The sequence below is a fragment of the Symphodus melops genome (assembly GCF_947650265.1).
Source record: "Symphodus melops genome assembly, chromosome: 2".
NCBI classification, from domain to species: Eukaryota; Metazoa; Chordata; class Actinopteri; order Labriformes; family Labridae; genus Symphodus; species Symphodus melops.
The window spans coordinates 25,428,895-25,449,142 of record NC_136692.1 but is presented as its reverse complement, the minus strand read 5'-3'; the positions used below and the strand labels follow the sequence as shown (position 1 = coordinate 25,449,142).

The following is a 20,248-nucleotide window of genomic DNA, read 5'->3' as shown; positions in this document are numbered from 1 at the left end:
GTAGCCAGCCCCACATTAACAAACGGACGTATGGTCAGTTGTAGAGCATGTGACGGTGACAAGCTGACGCGCAGACAAAAATGCGCTATTTGGACAGCATCCAGCGGCGGTGGCGGCAGGGGGGCTTGGTTGGGCTAAGCTATAAAATAATTTATGTTAGCTCAACTTTAACCCCATCATCAACCAACAACTAAGAGATGTAACGAGGAGAATAAGCCAACCCATTCCACCGGTATCTACTTTTAAACGCGAAAGTGACGCAGCATCGATGTCGGTCAGCATCACTGATCTGAGTTCAATGCATGACCTGTCTCTCCGTATTCAAAACATGTCATTGACCAGAGTTGTCAAGCTTCCCACTGTCGCAAATCTGGCCTATCCTCTCCCTCTTTTAAACAAACGAGATTTCCATTAATTGAAATTAAAAAAAATAATAAAAATAAAAATCAAAACTGATAACATATAGATAACAGATATTGCACCAAATTTATTAAGGTGCCAGATCCAATCAAATGGTGCCGGTCCTGATCTGGGAGGTGCCGGGTGTGGGATCCGGTAAGCCTCCCCCCCGCCTCACGCGCATGGCTGTGAACTACAAATAGAGATGCTTAGAGAAGTGACTTATGAGAAAAGTTGTGCATTTGAGCTTTTCCCCGACTCAAACTCGCAGAGCACATACCGGGAGTAATACTTTTTGACATAAATGGCGGAGGAACTATTAGTGGAAAAAGCTGCAACGCTCAGCACGGTGAGTGTTCATTTGAGAATTGATGATTGAAATGTTTATCTGCTTTCCACTTCCAGTGGTTGTTATAAGTAAGCGACTTTGAGACATTTCATTTTTTTTTTCTGCTCCTCTTTACCTAACTTTATTTAAGCCAACCAGTGACTTTCTTGTCTTAAGTGCTGACAGAAAAGACAGCAGATAAAAAAAACCCCCAAAAACAAACAAACACTATGTGATCCAGTGGATAGCCGACCTATTTAAAATATCTTTTTTGGATCACAGTTGCTGCAAGAAAATAAGACTCCCCTGGTTGACAGCCATAATTCAGTGACACTTCACAGCCATTGTATAATCCCAAACAGCGTTAATAAAAGTCATACTAACAAAATACCATCAGTATCTCAAACTTCCCAAAGCTTTGACTCAAGTACTGCAACATGTGAAGAGCTGCACATCTGATAATGACCTTAAATTGAATGCAGACTGAGAAGCATTGTCTGCTGAGAGCCTCCTTCACATTAGCAGTCTAACTGTCTCCATCAGGCCACTAAAGATGAAATTGGGTTTCTTTTAAGCATCTATGCTGTTATTGTTCTGTCAGGGGAGAGGGGTCCTCCTCTATGCACTCTTGTTTATGTCACTGAAACATCCAGCACATGAGTGGATTCTTTCAGCTCCCTGATATGTGAGAGGGGGTCAGGGAAAACCCTTACTTCACTTAGATGATCAGAGTTGTAATGTTTTTGGTTAAAGTGTAGTAATTTTTGAGGCTACCAGTTTTCCAACCAAACATCTAGTTATAATGATATTATCCATCTGAAATTCCTATACTCAGTTTGTGTAAATGTACACTTAATGCCAAGAGGTTAGCTCCAGGTCATTTCAAAAAGTATAATGCCTCCATCACTTTGAGAACTGAAAGGGGACTGGTACGTGTCTTTGAATGTAACTTTAGATACCCCATTTGCCCTCTGCAATCTTTATTGAAAAAGTCTCAAACTGTTGCTTCACCAAATCTGAAAACTACAGTAGGTTTGTTCAGCTCATTCAAAGTGCCTAATCCAGAGCTAAATAGGTTTTCTAGTACAGTGAACAGGCCTGCATCACGTCTTCTGATTAAGTCACGTGCTGCTTTCTGCCTGTTCAGCTCTGCTGCAAAATCCACAGATCACAGGCTCATATGCAACTTTAATGTCATGTAATAAAAATGCTGCTGTTTATGTTGTTACAGCATGAGCTCACTTTCTTAAAGGCTGTTGAGAGATACAGAAAACAGAACCAACATGCCCTCAATATTTATTTTTAACTTGTCTATTGGTTTTGATAATTAAATCTGAGTGATTTCCTTTTTGCTGAGTTACAATGAAAACAACCAAAGGCCTCATGTGTGTGGCTTTTAACTTAAAAAAGGACTGTTAGCTCTAAAGCCGCTTACTGTTTTCATGTACATCTGAAGTATTTGTTTATACTGCCAATGTCTTACATGGAAAACTCAGATGGCCTTGTACAGTGAAACAATCCTTTCAAACACAAGCAGTTTCAAGCTAACTCTATTTCTGGAGTTCACAGCTGTTGTTTGTGAAATAATGTGAAATTGGCCCAAATGTTTCTTGCAGATCTGGGTAGATTTTGATGCCATTTTAACCTATTTTTTTCTTCTTGATCTTTCCTCCAGCATCTTACAAAGTCATTGCTGGCAGTGGCTTTTCTGTCCTCATTTGGAAGCTCCATGCTCTACGGATACAATTTGGCAGTCGTCAACTCTCCGGCAGAGGTTTGTGTCACTTCATCATCACCAACATTGCTATCTTATCATCTAATAATCATCGCTCTTATTTCTTTGGTCAGAATTTAAATTATTTTCAGACTTCTCCACCATTCCCCCCACTAGCCCAAGAATGAATGAAAGAGACCGGCTCTTTGTCTCATATGATTCTGGGTGATGTTGTGTGTTTGAGTGTTAATTGAACTGTTAAGGTTTGATTATACTTTATTGTCATGTGAGTTCATGTGGCTTTGTGTATCAGATGTAGAGACTGCTATGTGACTGACCATGTCATCAATGATCTGTAGTTTTTATCATGTGCTCCGCTAAGTTCCTCAAGTGATCGATCTGCTCCGGTGCAGTGACTAAAATGTGAACCATTCCTGTTTGGCCATGGGCTGCCCTACATAAATGCATATTAGCCACACCGCTACATATCACTGGTGTAGTGTTCAGTTTGTTATGTCAGGTCGAGCTGCACCTGGAGCTTTTTGGGATCTCCTCAGAGCTTCTTGAGATAGTTTAGAAAAATGTATTAAGTCCTTTTTCTCTTCAACTGTCTTTCCTCAGTAAAAAAGATAGAACCTGTTCACACGTTTTATTTATTTTTGATTAAATAAAGAAAAATGAAAGCTGATTGATTAAAAAGCTTAATATCTCTGGTATTACCACATAGAGCAGCCTTTAAATGTTTCACAATGAGTATGAACACAGAGTAAAACCCTTAAAGTTAAAACTGAAATTCAGTAGCTTAGGGCTGGTTTGCATGTATAGTTTACACAGACGTCCATTTTATTCATGATATGCATTTAAAGTGGCAGAGGAATAAGTCCTCAAACCTGGAAGTGATTTTATCTGATAGCATTTTAGCGCCATGGGTTCCTAACTCTAAAAGTCAATGGGGATTTTGCATAGGTCTGTGGTTAGATGCCTGAAATAAGATCTGTGGTTAACACAGACACAGCGGTTTTGTTAGAAGAGATAAACTACGATAGCTAAGACCCCCATTTGTAAATTTCAAAGTTTTTACACATACTTAAAATGGTGGTTGCTAACAAGTGGCTAAATGAGACTACGGTTGTCTAGGACATTAAACGTCATCATGTCAGGAACTCTCTCACTAATCCGCCTTACAGCCTCTAGTTGTGTTTTTTCAGTACTCTTGCAAATGTTAGATTAATAAACAATATATTTACAAAACCACTGATTAAATCGATGAAGCATAACGGTTGTGACTTCAAAATAGCAAATGTTTGTAGCATAACGTTAGCTTCTTACTTCTCGTGCATTAACACGTCAAACTTCATATACATGGTGTTCATCTCGAACAGATTGAGAAGATTATCATGCTGAAAAAAACATCTATGAAGAAATGTGTTTACCACAGAACTCATTTTCTGCAATGAGCCAAAATGCAATGCAAAAATCACATGTGTCATAACCCTTGAAAACAAAAAGGAGAACCCAGGTGCAGAACTAACAAAACTATTTAGGCAAATAAGTAAAACAAACTTACACAGTAAAGTCAGCAAAGTTGAGTTAGTGATATGTGTTACTTCAAATATCCTCCAGACAAAATGCAGACTACTTTCAACGACTGCAGACTACACATAAAAACATCCTGACTGAGCATCTTTCAATCATATATGCCTTACAAGCATGTTGGTGCTCACAAAATGAGCCTGGCAAAGAAAACAAATCAAAGTCAAAGTACCAAATAGTCCTGTCCTCTGCAACATGTTCTTTGCTGGACTTATCTACCATATGATAAACATATTGTGAGGCATGTGATTGTACTCAGTACCAAATATGTAGTGTTCCTTGAAGACTTGAATAAAAGCTCCAAGAGAACTGGATGACTTGCATGGTATGACATGTTTGTATAGACAATGAAGAACTTATGGATGGGGCTTCTCTTCATCCCAACAGCGAGTAGATAGGGCTGAGTGATGCGCTTGATAGTGTCAACATGTTCAGAAAGGGCTTGTTCGACTCTGAAGATAGAAAATGTTTCAAATATGAAATGCTTAAATTAGATTTAATAGGTTAAAATATCTTGTTAAATCTCAGAATGATCTTAAGGTACAGGATATAAAAAGTGTTTCCAAGTCTCTAAGATACGAGATGATTTAATCTACGTTTTTAATGTAAAAAATTGGACAAGCAAAAATCTAAAACTCTTCGTCACAATCAAAGCTACAATACAAACCCTCTTAAAAACAACAAGCTGCTTCTCAGTTTGAGATGCAGACAACTTGCTGGTCTGGCTTTGAGCTGTAGGTTGAATCAAGTGGAGGAGGAGGATAATGGAAGGAAAGATCACTGTCCCATCCTGTTTACCGAAGGGACAGACATTAGTCATTTAGAATAAAGTAATCTTTAACAGTTGACAATAAACACACCTAAAAAAATTCAGAATAAAAAAAAGGGCGACCCCTTATAGAAGCTGTTGTAGCTATTTTTTACACACAACTTCCATTTTTGGCATTATCATCTACTCTCTGCCATTTTCTGGCAGGGCTGACATCTTCATCTAGGATGATTGTGTCATCAGAAGCAAAGCATTCCAGCAGTGAATTACACATGACAGTAAGCAGTGGACCAGCAGATGAAGTCGTTTCTGGGTAACAATTGGAGGAGGCTGTCCCCTGGAAACCTAAATATAGTTCAGGAGAAAAAAAGATTTCATGGACGAAGCTGAAAGAACTGGAATCAGAAGAGAGCAAGTTTACCATTGTCTGATAGTAAATATGCCAGAAATGTTTACTTTTGTTGTTGCACTGTCCTCAGATTGACTTTGGTCAACATGTTGGCATACATTAGTTAATGAGAGGATTCATAATTCAACCACTGTGGGGCCAACAAAGGAAGAATTTTCGTACTTATAAGTACTCTTAAGTGTTTAAGTGGATATGTAGGTACATTTTCTTCTTCCCTTTCTTGTCAGTAGGTCGATGACAGATGAACACTTGTGTCTATATGAGTATGGAGCTGCATGGAGCAAAGCTTGGCTAAGCTTTACAGCTATGCACTGGCGGGAGATGCATTATTCTCAGGGGAGAGACATTTCTCACAGATGGACCAGAAAACCATTATTGTGCATAGTGATGTCTATGTTATATCATTTATCATACATAATCATTTATATAATAATGTAAGTTGGTTTCTTTTCCTTTCAACATCTGTGATGCTAAAGTTGTGTCATTGGTCAAAAGTCAGTGGCCTGTGGGGACATGCCAGGACATCTGTCACTCATTTACATCATGGAAGAGGATCCTTCGGTTGATGGGCTGTTTCAAAAAGGCCAAGAGATATAAGAGAGATATTGTATACTTTTGTTATCACCACCATAATTAAAATGGAAATGTCTGACCGACAATTAGGCAGATTCACCTGGAAAGTCCTGATCAATGTTTTAAAATAAGTAAGAATATCCACAAACACAGCAATCACATTTGACTATGTATAAATCTTTACTTTGTACAAACAATCCAGGCCTTCATTTTCTTTTTTATATCTGTTTATATCTTATAATGAGATGCTTTAGACAGACATGTTTAAGAGGACACTGACACTATTTTAGATTTTTTTTGCATTATAATCAACTTTTCTTTTTTTTTGCTAAATGATCACACAAAGAGAAAGAATTAAAAACGTGTTGTTTTATTTATTACACACTTCCTCTGTTTCTTGTTAGCAGCCATGCTAGCTGTTACCCCTGCTCCTAATTCCATGCTAAGCTAACACATACCCAACTCAAAGAGGGTCCAGAGACATGAGTGATATAACTTTTTATCAAACAATGACGATGAAAAAATAATCGCTAGAAATATCAAACTGCATCAATCGTGCATAAACTGAACTTCTCTGTTTTGAGTCGGTGACATTATGAACACATTGATCTTTTATTATCGCCTTTAAATAAGATACTTTGATCTTTGGCAAACAGTAATATTGTCATTTATTTTGATTGGCTACCTGATTTATGATAAACAATATCAAGTATTGTTAAGGCCAGCTAACCATTTGATTGCAATCATGCCTTACATCTGTGTGTCTTTGTCCTTCAAGCACTGATGAGCACCGCTTATCAAAAAAGAAGATCTCTTTTTTTAGATCAAATACAGTTGAAACTTCGTTCAGCAGTATATCCAAAAGGTCAGTTGTAGACAATTGCTCAGTCACACACATTTTCCATATGGCACTAATGTGGTGAAATGAATCCTTTAAGCATGTGACTTCAGTGCCTTTTGTCGGATTCACTGTTGACTGCAGTGTGTCATCTGACACGAGTTACTGAAGCGTGCTTCAAATCAGATTTGGGGTGTGGGGAAGGATAGCTGGCTGTGAAGAGGCTTCAATGCTTTGTATTGGTCACTTCAAGAACCAGTGACCTGGTTTTAATTCCTCATACTTCTAAAACATTATCAGAAAAACCTTCTCGTCTGCTGACTTTAGGCTGGAAAGGACTGCTTTTCATGTGTTTTATTCTATGACTTCTTGATACTTCTTAAAGTCTTTATGAAACACATCACAAGGCACAACGCTGCATGAGTAAAGTAGAACTTTCCGGAGATTTTCACCTGTTTCATCCTCACTCTGCCTTGCTTTTATCTATTTATTTAAGTGATTAGATTTTGATCTAATAACTTTATAACTGCTTAGAACTGATCTGGAAAATTAATGCGAGGTAAAATGAGAATACAACCACACATAACTGAATTATAAGAGTAAAAATAAAAGTCTTATGTTTGTCAAATGAACGTGTTGCACTAAAAGATCAGATTTAAACTAATAAAGACCTGTGAAAGTGTACTTGAGGTGTGATCTGTGGTGTTAAAAGTGCTTTAGTCAGAATACTAGAAACGTGTTACCAGCAAAAGTCCATTTACCTTTTACCAACCAAAATCTCTTTTTGTTTTGCTGTTTTCTTTCTTGAACAGTTCCATCCCGTCTTAATAACATAATAATAGTTGGAAACAGGGCAATTAAAACCACAAAAAGATTATTATCAGCGCCAATAATCCACACCTGCGTGCCTGCAGGATGTGTCAAGGACTTCTCTTGTACACAGCAGCTTTGTGTTCAGTCTGAGCGTGTAAAGCCACCAGGATGGTGCCAATTTTTACAGTTTCCTGCATGTGCTCAGATAATGAACAGTGTGTCAATTTGTACCTTGATGTCAGTGTTTTTGAAAAATTAAAGGCGTAGTATTTGACTTCCAGAGTAAATGTCAAGTAGATGTCGGACTTTTGCACCAGTCTATCAAACCAAAACAAAGCTTCCCTCCTGTCCCCCTGTGAGTCCGTCTTGATTAATGTTTGAATGTCTTGTAAATTGGTTGAGACTCTTCATTGTTTTGTTTTTACGTTTTTATGTTGTTTGTATTTTGGTGTGGTGATACCTGAAGAAGTACACTCTTGATGTATGTTAATGTTAAGTTCACCTTATTTTATCTTTTTTCCTTCAGTACATCAAAGACTTCTACAATGAGACGCTGGTGGAAGTTTATGACTGGGCTGTAGACGAGGAGCTCCTCACCGTCTTGTACTCCCTCACCGTGTCCATCTTTGCTATCGGCGGGATGTGCGGGGCCCTACTGGTGGGCAAACTTGTTACCAAATATGGAAGGTCAGTGTGTGTGTGTGTGTGTGTGGAGGTTTCTTTGGGTATAAAACACATTTTATTGAACAGCATTAGGCTTCTCTTGTTCAAACACTGTATCATTGAAGGCGGATGAGTAACGGCGGATCACTGTGTGTCCAAACAGGAAAGGGACGCTGGTGAGAGCCTCGGTGCTGGTGTTTATAGGAGCAGCTCTAATGGGCTTCAGCAGATGGTGCAGGATGCCGCCTATGGTCATTCTTGGTCGCTTCATTGTCGGAGTACACTCAGGTAGACCTGCCCGTTTACTGAAATCATGAATTAATATCAATGTTGTGAGTGCCATTTTGCTGTACAGACTACTGCAGCAGGATGAAATGAGTACCTCCATGTGTCCTTTGTTGTTGCAAACAAGCAGATTTGCTTCACGTGTGTTTTGCTTTTTGCAGTTGTAATACTAGAAATCGTGATCCTTTACTTGAAAGAGCTTCTTATGTCTTGATTTTGCTCATGAAGACTTTTTTCTTTTCCTACTTAATCCTAATATTCTCTGAATTTTCAGTCATCGTATTATAACTTTAAAGTAAGCTGCTTATCCTAAGACACTGAACTATGAGCGTGCTGCGACTGCAACATGTTGACGTGTTAATTTTGGTGGTGCTAATCTTTGCTCCTATTATCGCCACCTTTGACAACAACAGGTATTTCTCTGAGTGTGGTGCCCATGTACCTCGGGGAGATTGCCCCCAAGAACCTTCGAGGTTTTCTTGGCCTGGTTCCCAGCATTCACATTTGTCTCGGAGTCTTCACCGCTCAGGTTCTGGGACTTCATGAGCTTCTGGGAAAGGTACTAACAACACAGCTTTTAAATCACCACTCAGGTCTCACATGTTATGGATAAATGCTCCCATCTCTGGACTGATGCTGCTCCAGTCTAAGTGAGAACAGATCTTCTCTTTGAATTGGATAAATATCTGAATATCTGTAATCTATCCCACATATAACTTCTCCTTTTTTACCTGAAATACACACATCAAATGTTTTACTCAGATATGAGTTACAAACAATAGGGTTAAGGTAAAGTTGGATAAAGTTATATATCACTTAAAACAACTGGTCTCCAATCTTTCATTAAATTAGAGATTCTTTGACAATATTTGATGAGCTACGTGTATCACATCTTAAACATAAGCGATGGCTTATGTTTAATCATAAATTGTCAAAAGCAAATAAAGCTGCAGAATCAAGCAATTTCTTGTATACGTGTGCCAAATCAATCAACCTGATCTTTATTTGTATAGCATTATAAATGTAATCTTAACACTTTTCACAAAAGACCCAATGTTAATCCACCTAAGCAACAGCAAAGTAACAAACAAAGTGGAAAGGAACGACTGCCTTTAAACAGGCGGAAAGCTCGAATAATACAAAGCTCGCGTTGTTGAACATCCATCTGCCGAATACAAAGCTCTAATGTGTTAGCACCAAACTGTAAGAAGACTAGACGAGTGGTTCCCAAAGTGGGGATTGGGACCCCAGGGGTGTCGCGAGACACTGAGGGGGGGTCGCGAGACTTTTATGTAAAAGACAAAACAGTATATCTTATCCATTATTGGGAAAATATATGCTAAAACTTAGTTCAAGCGATTAGGTGTGTTCTGCTTCTCATGTTTCTGTTTGTTGGGCTGTTGTGTTCTTATGTACTGTTTTAATACCACTAGGTGGTTTGGCTTAACAAAGTGTTTTAACCACCTCCAGGGACAATGGGGGTCCTCAGTCGCTACCACTGTTATTTTAGGGGTTTCAAGAAGAAAAGTTTAAGAACCCCTTGAATGGATCATGTCATTTAAGGTCAGCATTAGCAGTCAATGCAGTCTACGTAGGCTCTGAAAGGGTGCTAGAAAACCCCAGAAATGAGAAACAGCTTATGTACTTGTCAGCCAAGTGATTGGCTGGCGATCTGTCAAGGATATAATCCGCTATGGCCCAATGTCTGCTGACTTTGGCTGCACTACCTGCAAATGGAATAAGCAGGATAGATGATGGATGTATGGATATCATGCCTAATTTTGTTATAGATAATTAAGTAGCCTAAGAAATAAATATCCCATTCTACTGGTTTAAAGTGAGACCACTCTGGTTACAACCTGAAAACGTTAACAGCATGTCCCCCCACCCCAAAATCCTTAACTATGATTAACCATTGGCCCTGCCAGGGGTGGGTCTTGGTTTGTAATCCAACAGGTTGACGTAGGTAGTTGCAACAGGCAGCTAATAGTTTTCGAGTATGCAGATGTTTGTTAGCATTTTTTTTAGTTAAAATAATTAAAATAGGATTTGCTTTTTTTTAGTTTGAAAGATGTTCAACTCTGCGTGTAACCGGTACTATTATTGATTTCCCTTTCTGCCTCTCTATCTGCTTCATAATTACTATCTTTGAGGTTAGTGTAGATGGTGGCTTTAAACGTTGAGGTTACTGACTGATAAATTGAGTTTTAATAAGGTGTTGTTTCCCCCCCACAGGAAAAATACTGGCCTTTACTCCTTTCCCTGATAGTTTTTCCTACGTTGGTCCAGCTGACACTGTTGCCATGGTTTCCAGAGAGTCCACGGTACCTGTTGATAGAAAAGGGAAATGTTCATGCCACAATCTCAGGTTAGAAGCGGACGAATGTTTTTATGCATTACATTATTTACATTAAATTGTCTTGTTGTCGTTCTTTTCTTAGATTGTCAGTATTCAAAGATCATGAAAAAAAGTCAAATTGTTATTGTCACTATTTTCAACCAAGAGGTTGGATTGTCTTTTGAATGGATTCAGCCCACTTGAAGCTTATGTTGTTAATGTTTGCCTTTTTTAAACGCCACATAAACTGTAATTTTGCCTTTTTTTTGATAGCTTTGGTCAAATAAAAAAGTTTATGTTATTTTAAGCTTTGTGTTGCCGGTTCTTTGACTGCATGATGATTGATCTGCATATCTGTGTTTGCATGGCTGTATCTACTTATTCCACTGTTTTTAAACTGTTTTGATTTCATAACTTTGGTTTCTTCTTGAATTTTAAGTCAGTGTTTGAGGCAGGGTGGATTAAATACAAAGTTTTACCTTGTCCTTTTAGCCCTTCAGTGGTTCCGTACTAAAGGCAACATACAGGCAGAGGTTGAGGAGATGCAGGAGGAACAGCGTTCTCTGTCCTCCGTTGAAACCGTCACTGTTCGCGGCCTGCTGGCAGACCGCAATGTTCGCTGGCAAGTCATCACCATTTCAGTGGTCAACGTTGGCATGCAGCTGTCCGGCATTGACGCAGTGAGTGTAAAACGCATCAATTCCATTTTGTCTTTGTGCTCATCTTTGATGTGTGCAAATGACTGTGCAGTTGTGATATTGAAAGTGAGAGCTCTTACTGATGTTGTACCCAGCTGTGCTCTACCCATCTGCACCTCATCCTGTCCATACATTACAATCCTACATGCAGCACTGAGTGATTCAGCAGGGAGCAATAGGAGCGAAACAAGCTTTATTATCTCCTGGTTCACTGTGTTAGTGTAAACTTACACAAGTCTACATCCTATTAAGACACCACACATGACTGGTGTCACATTCAGCACACTTTGTCTTATTGTCGCTGTGTGTTGCACATTTTCTCTCCAGTTCGTACTGTAAACTTTTTCTCAGTACATTGGCAAAACATAGCACACTGTGCAAGGACTTTCATTTTGCGAATTTAAATAAAATGTATAGCTTTATACAATATTTTGTATATTTTTATTGTTATATATTCTCTTTCAGTCTGTTGACAGTTTGGCTACTGCTGCTCACTCTGGTTTCTATTTGTAAAGCTATTTTCATATTTATTTTAACGCACCAGAATAAACTGTGCGCAAAAATTTAGACAGGGAACTCCACAAATGGCACAACCAACATGATGCAGCATTTCATTGACAGCACAATAAGAATATCCATTCACCTCCCCTTGATGAGAGAAAAAAACATTAAAAGGCCAAACCACACTGACATGCTGGTTAGCAGCCCCTTAAGGAATCTTTTCAGTCATAATTTGTCTACAGTCTTATTATGTAAAATTAACGGTGAGAGAATCTTATTGTGAATCCAGTATCTTGAATCGTATTCTGAGTTTAGTAATTGTTAATAATCCGTATTGAAGACGTGATCAATGATTGAGTGATTAAGATTCCTGTCCTCCTCCTTGCTTACGGTGAAAGTGGAGGAGTTTTTGTTCAACAAATGAGCTAAATAACACTGATGACACCCTTTGTCAGGTAGCTTTAGGTCAAATATTTAATAGACATATCAAGATCACAAAGCAAGACTCCTGATTAATCCATCACCTACTTTATTGGTAGAATAGTGCACTCAAACTGGATGAGGAGCTAAATGATCCAGGAAGACCTTGGAGTTTAGAGGATTCAGATTAGTCAATTCAGATAGGTAAACAGGGGCCTTAAGGTGCTTCCCTCTGGCTGTGTAAGTGGAAGAGGACCTTGTTGTACACCCAGATGCACCAATGGGACATCATTGGACAGGTCTGGAACAGCTTGGGTTTGGCCTGGATGAACTGAAGGAGGACCAGAGGGAAATCTGCCAGAGCTGCTCTGCTTACTGTTTTCTGCTTTCTAGAATTAGATGAATGAATGGGTGAAGATAGACCACTGGAAAACAAAATAATTATTCCTAACAGTAATACCTGTAAAGAGTCAAAGTCTTTAAAACCTGAGAGTCAACACTGTGTTATTTGTTGTGTGTATGTCGAAATGTTGAAACGGTGCATGTGATTATAAAAAATAACACCATATTTGAGGTAGATTTTCAGCTCATTCATGTATAGTTTTTATATTTAATAAATCAATTCAAGTTATTTTATGTAGAGAACAAGACATCTGGTGTCACTTCTTGTACTTTGTCAAATATTTAGGTATTTGTTTTCTGCTCTGATAAAGGACGCGTGTGTAATAAATGTCAGTACTGCAATGGTGATGAAATTGTATATGCATGGTTACTAAATCAACCAAACAGCATTTTACCCCACCAATTACAATCGTGTCCACACCTCATCAATGATGGATGTTGCATCAGCAAAGTGTGATTAATGAGAAGACACAAATTAATTTCAAGGGGAGCTCTTGTCAGAAGTCCATACTGATGAAGCGTTGTACCTCAAAAGCATGAGTGATGGTTGATGGTATGATAATGATCACAATGATGAATCACGTGAAAACGCCAAATAAGCATAGCGTCCTCGTCCAAATAAACGTGTGTGTGTGTGTGCATATTCAGCACATCAATAAAACGTCATGTCACTGTCCATTTCAGATCTGGTTCTACACCAATGACATATTTAACAACGCAGGAATCCCAGAGCCTTACATTCAGTACACCACAGTGGGAACTGGTGCCATTGAGGTCATCTCTGGGATGCTCGGGGTAAGTACTAATGATCAGTTTTAAAAGATGACATCATTTTATCATGACTTAATTAACGTGTTCAACTGCCTTGTCTCTTTTTTTTATCATGAAAAGATCTTTGGGTTGAATATATACAGAAACTGACTTTTTGAATTTGCCTTTATTTTATATTGAAAATCATAGAACTATTCTTACATGATGAAATAACCATTTGTTAGTTAGTGCTGAATCAGCATAATTCAAACTATAACTTAATTGATGGCCTGTCCCTTTAAGGCATCAATCAAGTGAAAAAAAAAAGCCTACCAAGTGAGGAAGAGCTTACTTTCTCTGTTTTTTTATTGGTTGAATGTGTCTTCTTTGAAGGAAGTTAAACTGTAAAATAAACACTATATGAAAAAAATACATTATGTAAATAATAGGCTCGTCTTATGAATCATGTGATTCAAAAGTGTATTTTGTAAATCTTAAAGACTAGTTAGTAAACATATTTAAAAAAGAAAAAAAAAAAGAAAAAAGAACGATGATTTAACATTCAGTAGAAATGTTTGCACCAAGTGAATACAATCCTCAATTTGTATCTTAATCACTTTGGACAGATGCTTTGTTTAAACTCTTCACTGACTGAACTTAAACCCATAAAAGGACCTGTCATGTACCCATTAATGACCTGGTTCTTTTTATAGAGGTTTTTATTTCATGGTGTCATTGTTTAAGCTTGTTAATGATCTGTATGTGTGTAACTGTTGGGTTGTGGATCATTGAGGATCATTTAAAGGCTCTCACACAATGAATCAGGTTGTAGACCTTTCTCAAAGCAGACATTTTGACCTTTCACTGGAAGAAAAGCTCAACTGAAATTGACTAAATTCAAAACAACTTCTGCTTTCCAGGCAAGCTAGTTCCAGATACTGGTATCATGGATGCTATCGTATTGCGATAATTCACAAAGCAATCATTGTAAATGGAGTCTGCCCTTACTTTCTTGAATTTTGCTTTGGAGAAGGGTCTTTTATTACTGTACCTGGGTGGTATGTGCCCCTTGTCCCTTGAAGAAAAGACAGTTAGATTCTCTATTGATATTCATTACTTAGAGGAATTACTTATACTTATTTGATTTGAATCAGCCAGATTTGGTCAAATGGCTAATAACTGGGGCACTATGTGTTGCACCAAAGAAAAACACAGAATAGTTCCTCTGTTGTTGAGTTGTTTGTCTTCATGATATGATTTCTTGAGCTCATCTTGATCTGTGTTCCCTCTTTGTCTGTTTCGAAGTGTTTCACTATCGAACGTCTAGGCAGACGACCTTTGATGATTGGCGGCTTCCTTTTTATGGGACTCTGCTGTTGTGGGATCACAGTGTCTATCCTATTTCAGGTACATCTGCATTTAATGCCCTACACTGAGCTGCAGGTTGTGAAACTGGGAACAGTACCACATTCACAAAATCAGTTACATGTAACCAAAGGCTGTGGGTTTTATTATTTTAGCATTTAAGTGTTGTAAAAAACACTGTCACCAGCATCAACACTGAAACAAACTTTGCTTGTTGAAACCTCTTCTCATTTTTATGCTGATATAAGGGATTAGGACACAATCTACTTCCCACGTGTGCAAAATGTATTTGAAAGTTTAATAAGGCTTTGGCAGCCAGAGCTAATCCAAGTGAATATGAACAGAATTGATTCGCTTTCTAGAGTTGTTTTACCTCATTTATTTGCCATGTGTTTCCCTGTGGCACCACAGAAGAATGTGTTCACCAGAAGAGGAACGTCTGAATTTTAACTTCTGTCACAAGGGAGGATATCCATTGATACACTTCTGCAGGAGTGCAGGATTGTGGGTTTTGTCCCCGTCACTTACACTAAGACCACCTCAGACAAGAATCTGTTCACGACCGGAAAAAACAAGCAAAATATGTGTCAGTGATGCTTTAAAATTGTAAGCCATATCTTTTACGTGAAAAACAAACAGTTACAACTCTTAGAGAGAAAAAATGTTGTACATGTGGAAAACCCCCCCTTATGTGTTAATTACATCGCCAAGTTATTATGGTATTAGATACATGTTCTGCAATCCTGCTGTCGCTGTCAATAATTATTAAACATCATTGAATGAATTGTTAAGAAAAATTGTTTCCAAATGTTTCCAACTCATGACTTCAAACTCTTGACTTGTGTTTGACCCATCACAGACACAGCTGTCTTTCATGCGCTACATCAGTGTGGCCTGCGTTGTGGGAATAATTGCTGGCTTCTGCATTGGTCCAGGTAATCTGTAAAATCTTTTTTCTCTGCTCCTTAAAGTTGTATTTTTTTAATCATCTGACTCCATTCAATACATGTGGCTCTTGTTTTGGACTGTGTGTAAGATAACACTGCACCCTGCTGGAAGGTTGCACAATAGCAAGCACAAAGTCCAGACAGCAGCTGCTCTCCCTCTCTGCTCTTCCTGACTGTGAAGAGATATTGTATTTCATTAGTCTTGTAAATTAGGAAATCATAAGTGCCACACTACATCCATTCCAGCAGCCATTTGTACACTGGATGAGTGAAGTGAATTAAGAGGCAATAGTTTACAACTTTAGGAGCCGCGTTGAGTGGACCTGCGAGGATGATGAATTAGAATGAATGTGGTTTACATAGCGCCATTCGTCAAGCCAACAGAATCTATAGCTCTGCATGCGGACAAGGATTTCTGCTGCTGCAATTAGACATTTAATGGCTCATTGTTCATAAGCTAGCCGGGATGAATACGGTTCCATTCAGACAACGCCCCTTCATGCAAAATGACCCCTCCCTCCCCTCCATACATACCACAGATGTTGACAAATTACACCTTAGTTATTGGTTTGACAATATTAAACCATCCTCTATGCAGTTATCATGCACAGATAATGAGGACATCATTTGGAAAGCTCATCAGTGGATCATATTAATGCATATTTCTCCTTCATAGCTTTCACTTTTAACCATGAAGAATTATTTGTTCTCGGCCAAGAAGAGAACTCATGGATTCTGTCTATCAAATTCATGAAATGTTGCTAAAGCTCTTGCTAAGCTATCATTTTTGATGTTTTGGAGTTTAACAAAGTTTAAAAATTTCTTTTTCTATTGTCAATCTCGCGTCAATAAATATTATTGACTGTAATTAAGTACATGCAGGAAAAACACCCGCAGTATTTTTACATTGGCACGTCAGAAATAACAATTGTTATACCGCATTTTGTTCATTTGAATGACTGCCAGAGAATGGTCCAGAGTGGGAATATTGATCAGATAATTGATGAATGAAGATGCTGGTGTAAATTTCATTACACCCAATAGGTTCTCACAGCATTACTGAGTTTTTAACTGTGAGTTGTTTTATGACAGCCTGAAAGGAAGCCTAGATCAGACCAATGGATGAAAGAAACGTTCATCCAACCATGGCTGAATGAATCAAAGGGTTGCTGTGGTCAAAATATGTAATTTCTTAAAATATTACAACTGTGTTTTTGTCTTTTCTGTGTAGCTGGTGTGCCATTCCTGATCACTGCTGAGCTTTTTAAGCAGTCTCACCGGCCGGCAGCCTACACTGTGGCAGGATGCCTCAACTGGTTGTCCAACTTCACCATTGGCTTTGTCTTTCCTTTCCTAGAGGTTAGTGCAAACTTGAATTTGGTTAAATTACGTCAGGTGGTGTGTTTATTTGAGGTATACAACTGTGTAATTCCAAACACTTTATCATAAAGTTGGCTAAATAAAGGTGACTCTGAATCAAAAATGTTGCTGAGAATCTCAGATTGTTTGGTTATTCTGAGGGATTAGCAACATATCATAGTGGTGCCAGTAAAACTTCATGATGTTATGAGTTCCAGCTACTTTTTCATTAGCCTTAGCATAAACAGGCTATAGCATGGAAAATGAGACCAAAGACAGACAAAAGGATTTCAATACCTTATTGGTTGTTCGGTTACCACAACTACTTTGTATTAAACTCACAATTTCTTTTTTATATCAGGTTAATTTGTGTTTTAACTCCATTGCCTCTCCATATTGCATTTTGCTCAGATGTCACATGTGCTTGCAGTGAGCTACAGCCTATATTTGAGATAGAATCCTCTGAGCTTCAACAGATTATCTCCAAACCTTTCTTTTGCTTTTATTGGTCAGTTTACAATTTGTAAAGAAAGAATAGCACTTGTTTGTTTGATTTTGTATTTTTATTTTTACCCAAAGTTACAAACAGTTTCCTCTGCCTACAGATCGCTACAGGTCCTTACTGTTACCTGATCTTCTGTGCAATCTGCTTGGGAGTAGCCCTCTACACCATCTTCATTATTCCTGAGACCAAGAACAAAACTTTTATGGAAATCAGCCAGATGTTTGCTGTTAAGAACAACATACTGAAGGAAGAGTTGACTAGTAATGGTATTCTCAAATTAGCCATGATGAACGGCTATGGAACCCTTGAAGAGGGAAAAATGAAGTCATGAGACCAAGGTTTGTTTCTGGGTAGATGACAGCTGCTGGGGAACTTTTGTTGCCAACTAGTGTGTCTATTCTGACAGCGGTCACTATCTGTACACAACATAGTTCCTGTTTTAACAGTAAATCCACAGTGGAAGTGTCGCTCCTGTTCAACATTTGACACAGAGGTAATGCATGATATGCAGTCAAGTGTTTCAAATCAACCATCAGTGACATTTTAATTGATTTCTTAGCATCTTAAAGTATTTTTATGGGAGCTAAGTTGATTTCTAACAGTTTTTTAAGAAGGTTTTCATTTCCACAAGCTTCGCCTTGTGTAAACACATCACATGATCATTTTGTGGTTCATAGTCATTGTTGAATGTTTTCATTGTGTTTCTTAATTCAGAGTTTAAATATTTATCTAGTGACACGGCAATAACTCCTCTCTGACTGTGCATCCAGAAGTCCACCCTGATGTGTCACTCAACTCAATTTACTGTCCCTGCCTGTTCACAGTGTTAGGCTGAGTATCCCGACGAACAAAATTTGTTTTTTTGTCTTTCAGATTATTATTTTGTTTCTCTTTACATAAGAGATCTGGATATCAACGGCTACTGTAGTAGTCATTTCATACGTCTTGTCTGATTATATGCACATGTATGTAAAGCTTGTTAAAGAGTTTTTATTTATCAGTATATCACATATAGGTAGCTGTACAACTTTGCTTGCCGGTTCTTTTACTGCTGTATGTTTTAAAGGACCTCTTTGTAAAATATATATCACAGAGACATTGAGAATGAGAGATAAAAAGTGGAGACCTTTCTCTAATAAACATGTTTAAACATAGACATCTGACTATTTCACCTTTGTTTTTCTTTTTTGCTGATTTAGCTGTTTTATCACATGTAGACATGCATTGGTTATAACCAAAAACAGTAAATGATATTCAGAGCCATTGTGCCATCAAATACAGAGTGGCTCTTTTGTGCTACTATTGTGGACGTACATCTGTGTCATCTGATTTGGGAACTAAAAAAACATTCCATCCCTATCAATGAATATTTAAACACTGAAATTTAGTAACTTCATTTTTTGCCTCGAAAGACGTCTTGTCAAATGTTCGATTTAATCATAATTTTTCAGTGTTCATAAATTCAGAATTAAAAATTTAATGGACCAAATTCAGGTGCAAAATGTGATGTTAAGAAATTCAGACGCATAGAAACACCTTAAACATCGGGGATTACAAATCCAACCAACATCCAGTATCGAGTACAATCTATTGGTGTCATGAGTCATGCCAGTGCCATATATCTAGGTCCAAACCATAGGTGACATAGATTTACATATCACAGTAGTTTATTTGGGCTGATATTTACTTGACATTTATTAAGATGTGCTGAATGCAGGAAGTTGCCACCATACAAATAAAAAAAGACAATAAGGGTAAAACTATTATAACTAATGATATATCTCCCAAAACCTACTATCAATTTCACAAAATAACCTTTACCATTTCATAAGTTATATAACATGAAACTAATATTATTGCAAATGTGGAAGTTAAACCACCCCAATCAGCATGTTTAAGCTGCAATGCCTGCAGCTTTACTATTTCATTCAGTCTAAATTATGAATAGGCAGTGCACAGAGGATTTAGAAAAAAAAAACAATCTAACCAATATTTTTCTTGCTAATAGAGTAAGAAAAGAAACCTGTTTCCTTGTGATACTTGGATCATCATAAATCCATAATGAGGTTGATGTTGTTCGTGCTGCCCCCAAGTTAGCTAGAAGTTAGCTATAAACTGTAATGGACTTTATTTCATGTGCTCTACAGCCTCTTTTGAAGGTCAGGGGAGACTCGAGTAATACTGGAGGTATACATGTGACATCAAAATGTATGTTATGTCTTTTTATAACCTGGCAGGGCCTGTTTGTAAATTATTATTAAAAGGGTTAAGGGCTAAACTGAGACTGTTCTCATTGAAACAGTGACGTGATGTTTTCTTCTCATCTTCTTCTCTAAGAGAAGAAAACATCTCAAAATGTCCATCACTGTCTGTTGTAAGAAACAAGTAACAATCTACAAACTTACATGTGAGTATATCAAGTGATGATAAGTGAAATGTGTATTACTGAACATTATCTGTGGTTCTGTTTCTGGTCCCCATAAAAAGACCTCATCCTCAGTAACTTGGTTGCAACATCAAAGACATTCAGGTGTTAAAGGCTTTAACTCTGAACTTTTCCTGATCTTTGTGTTATTCTG

The 20,248-nt window shown here is 37.9% G+C and overlaps 1 protein-coding gene across 1 annotated transcript; it reads left to right on the top strand.

Annotated features, from left to right (window-relative positions):
- The first annotated feature begins 588 nt into the window (after positions 1–588).
- slc2a15b (solute carrier family 2 member 15b) lies at positions 589–18,805 on the top strand. Its single transcript, XM_079338316.1, has 12 exons — positions 589–748; positions 2,403–2,501; positions 7,963–8,123; positions 8,263–8,387; positions 8,798–8,943; positions 10,620–10,752; positions 11,215–11,402; positions 13,428–13,538; positions 14,799–14,900; positions 15,718–15,793; positions 17,037–17,164; positions 17,770–18,805. The coding sequence occupies exons 1-12, from the start codon at positions 704–706 to the stop codon at positions 17,998–18,000; spliced, it is 1,545 nt and encodes a 514-aa protein (XP_079194442.1). The 5' UTR covers positions 589–703; the 3' UTR covers positions 18,001–18,805.
- Positions 18,806–20,248: the final 1,443 nt, after the last annotated feature.

What these genes read in the sequence shown, in the direction of transcription:
- slc2a15b (XM_079338316.1), top strand. Translation starts at nt 704, where the DNA reads ATGGCGGAGGAACTATTAGTGGAAAAAGCTGCAACGCTCAGCACG. An exon ending in CTTGTTACCAAATATGGAAG is followed by an intron (nt 8,124 to 8,262) that starts GTCAGTGTGTGT and finishes GTGTCCAAACAG; the next exon opens with GAAAGGGACGCTGGTGAGAG. An exon ending in TGTTCATGCCACAATCTCAG is followed by an intron (nt 10,753 to 11,214) that starts GTTAGAAGCGGA and finishes TTGTCCTTTTAG; the next exon opens with CCCTTCAGTGGTTCCGTACT.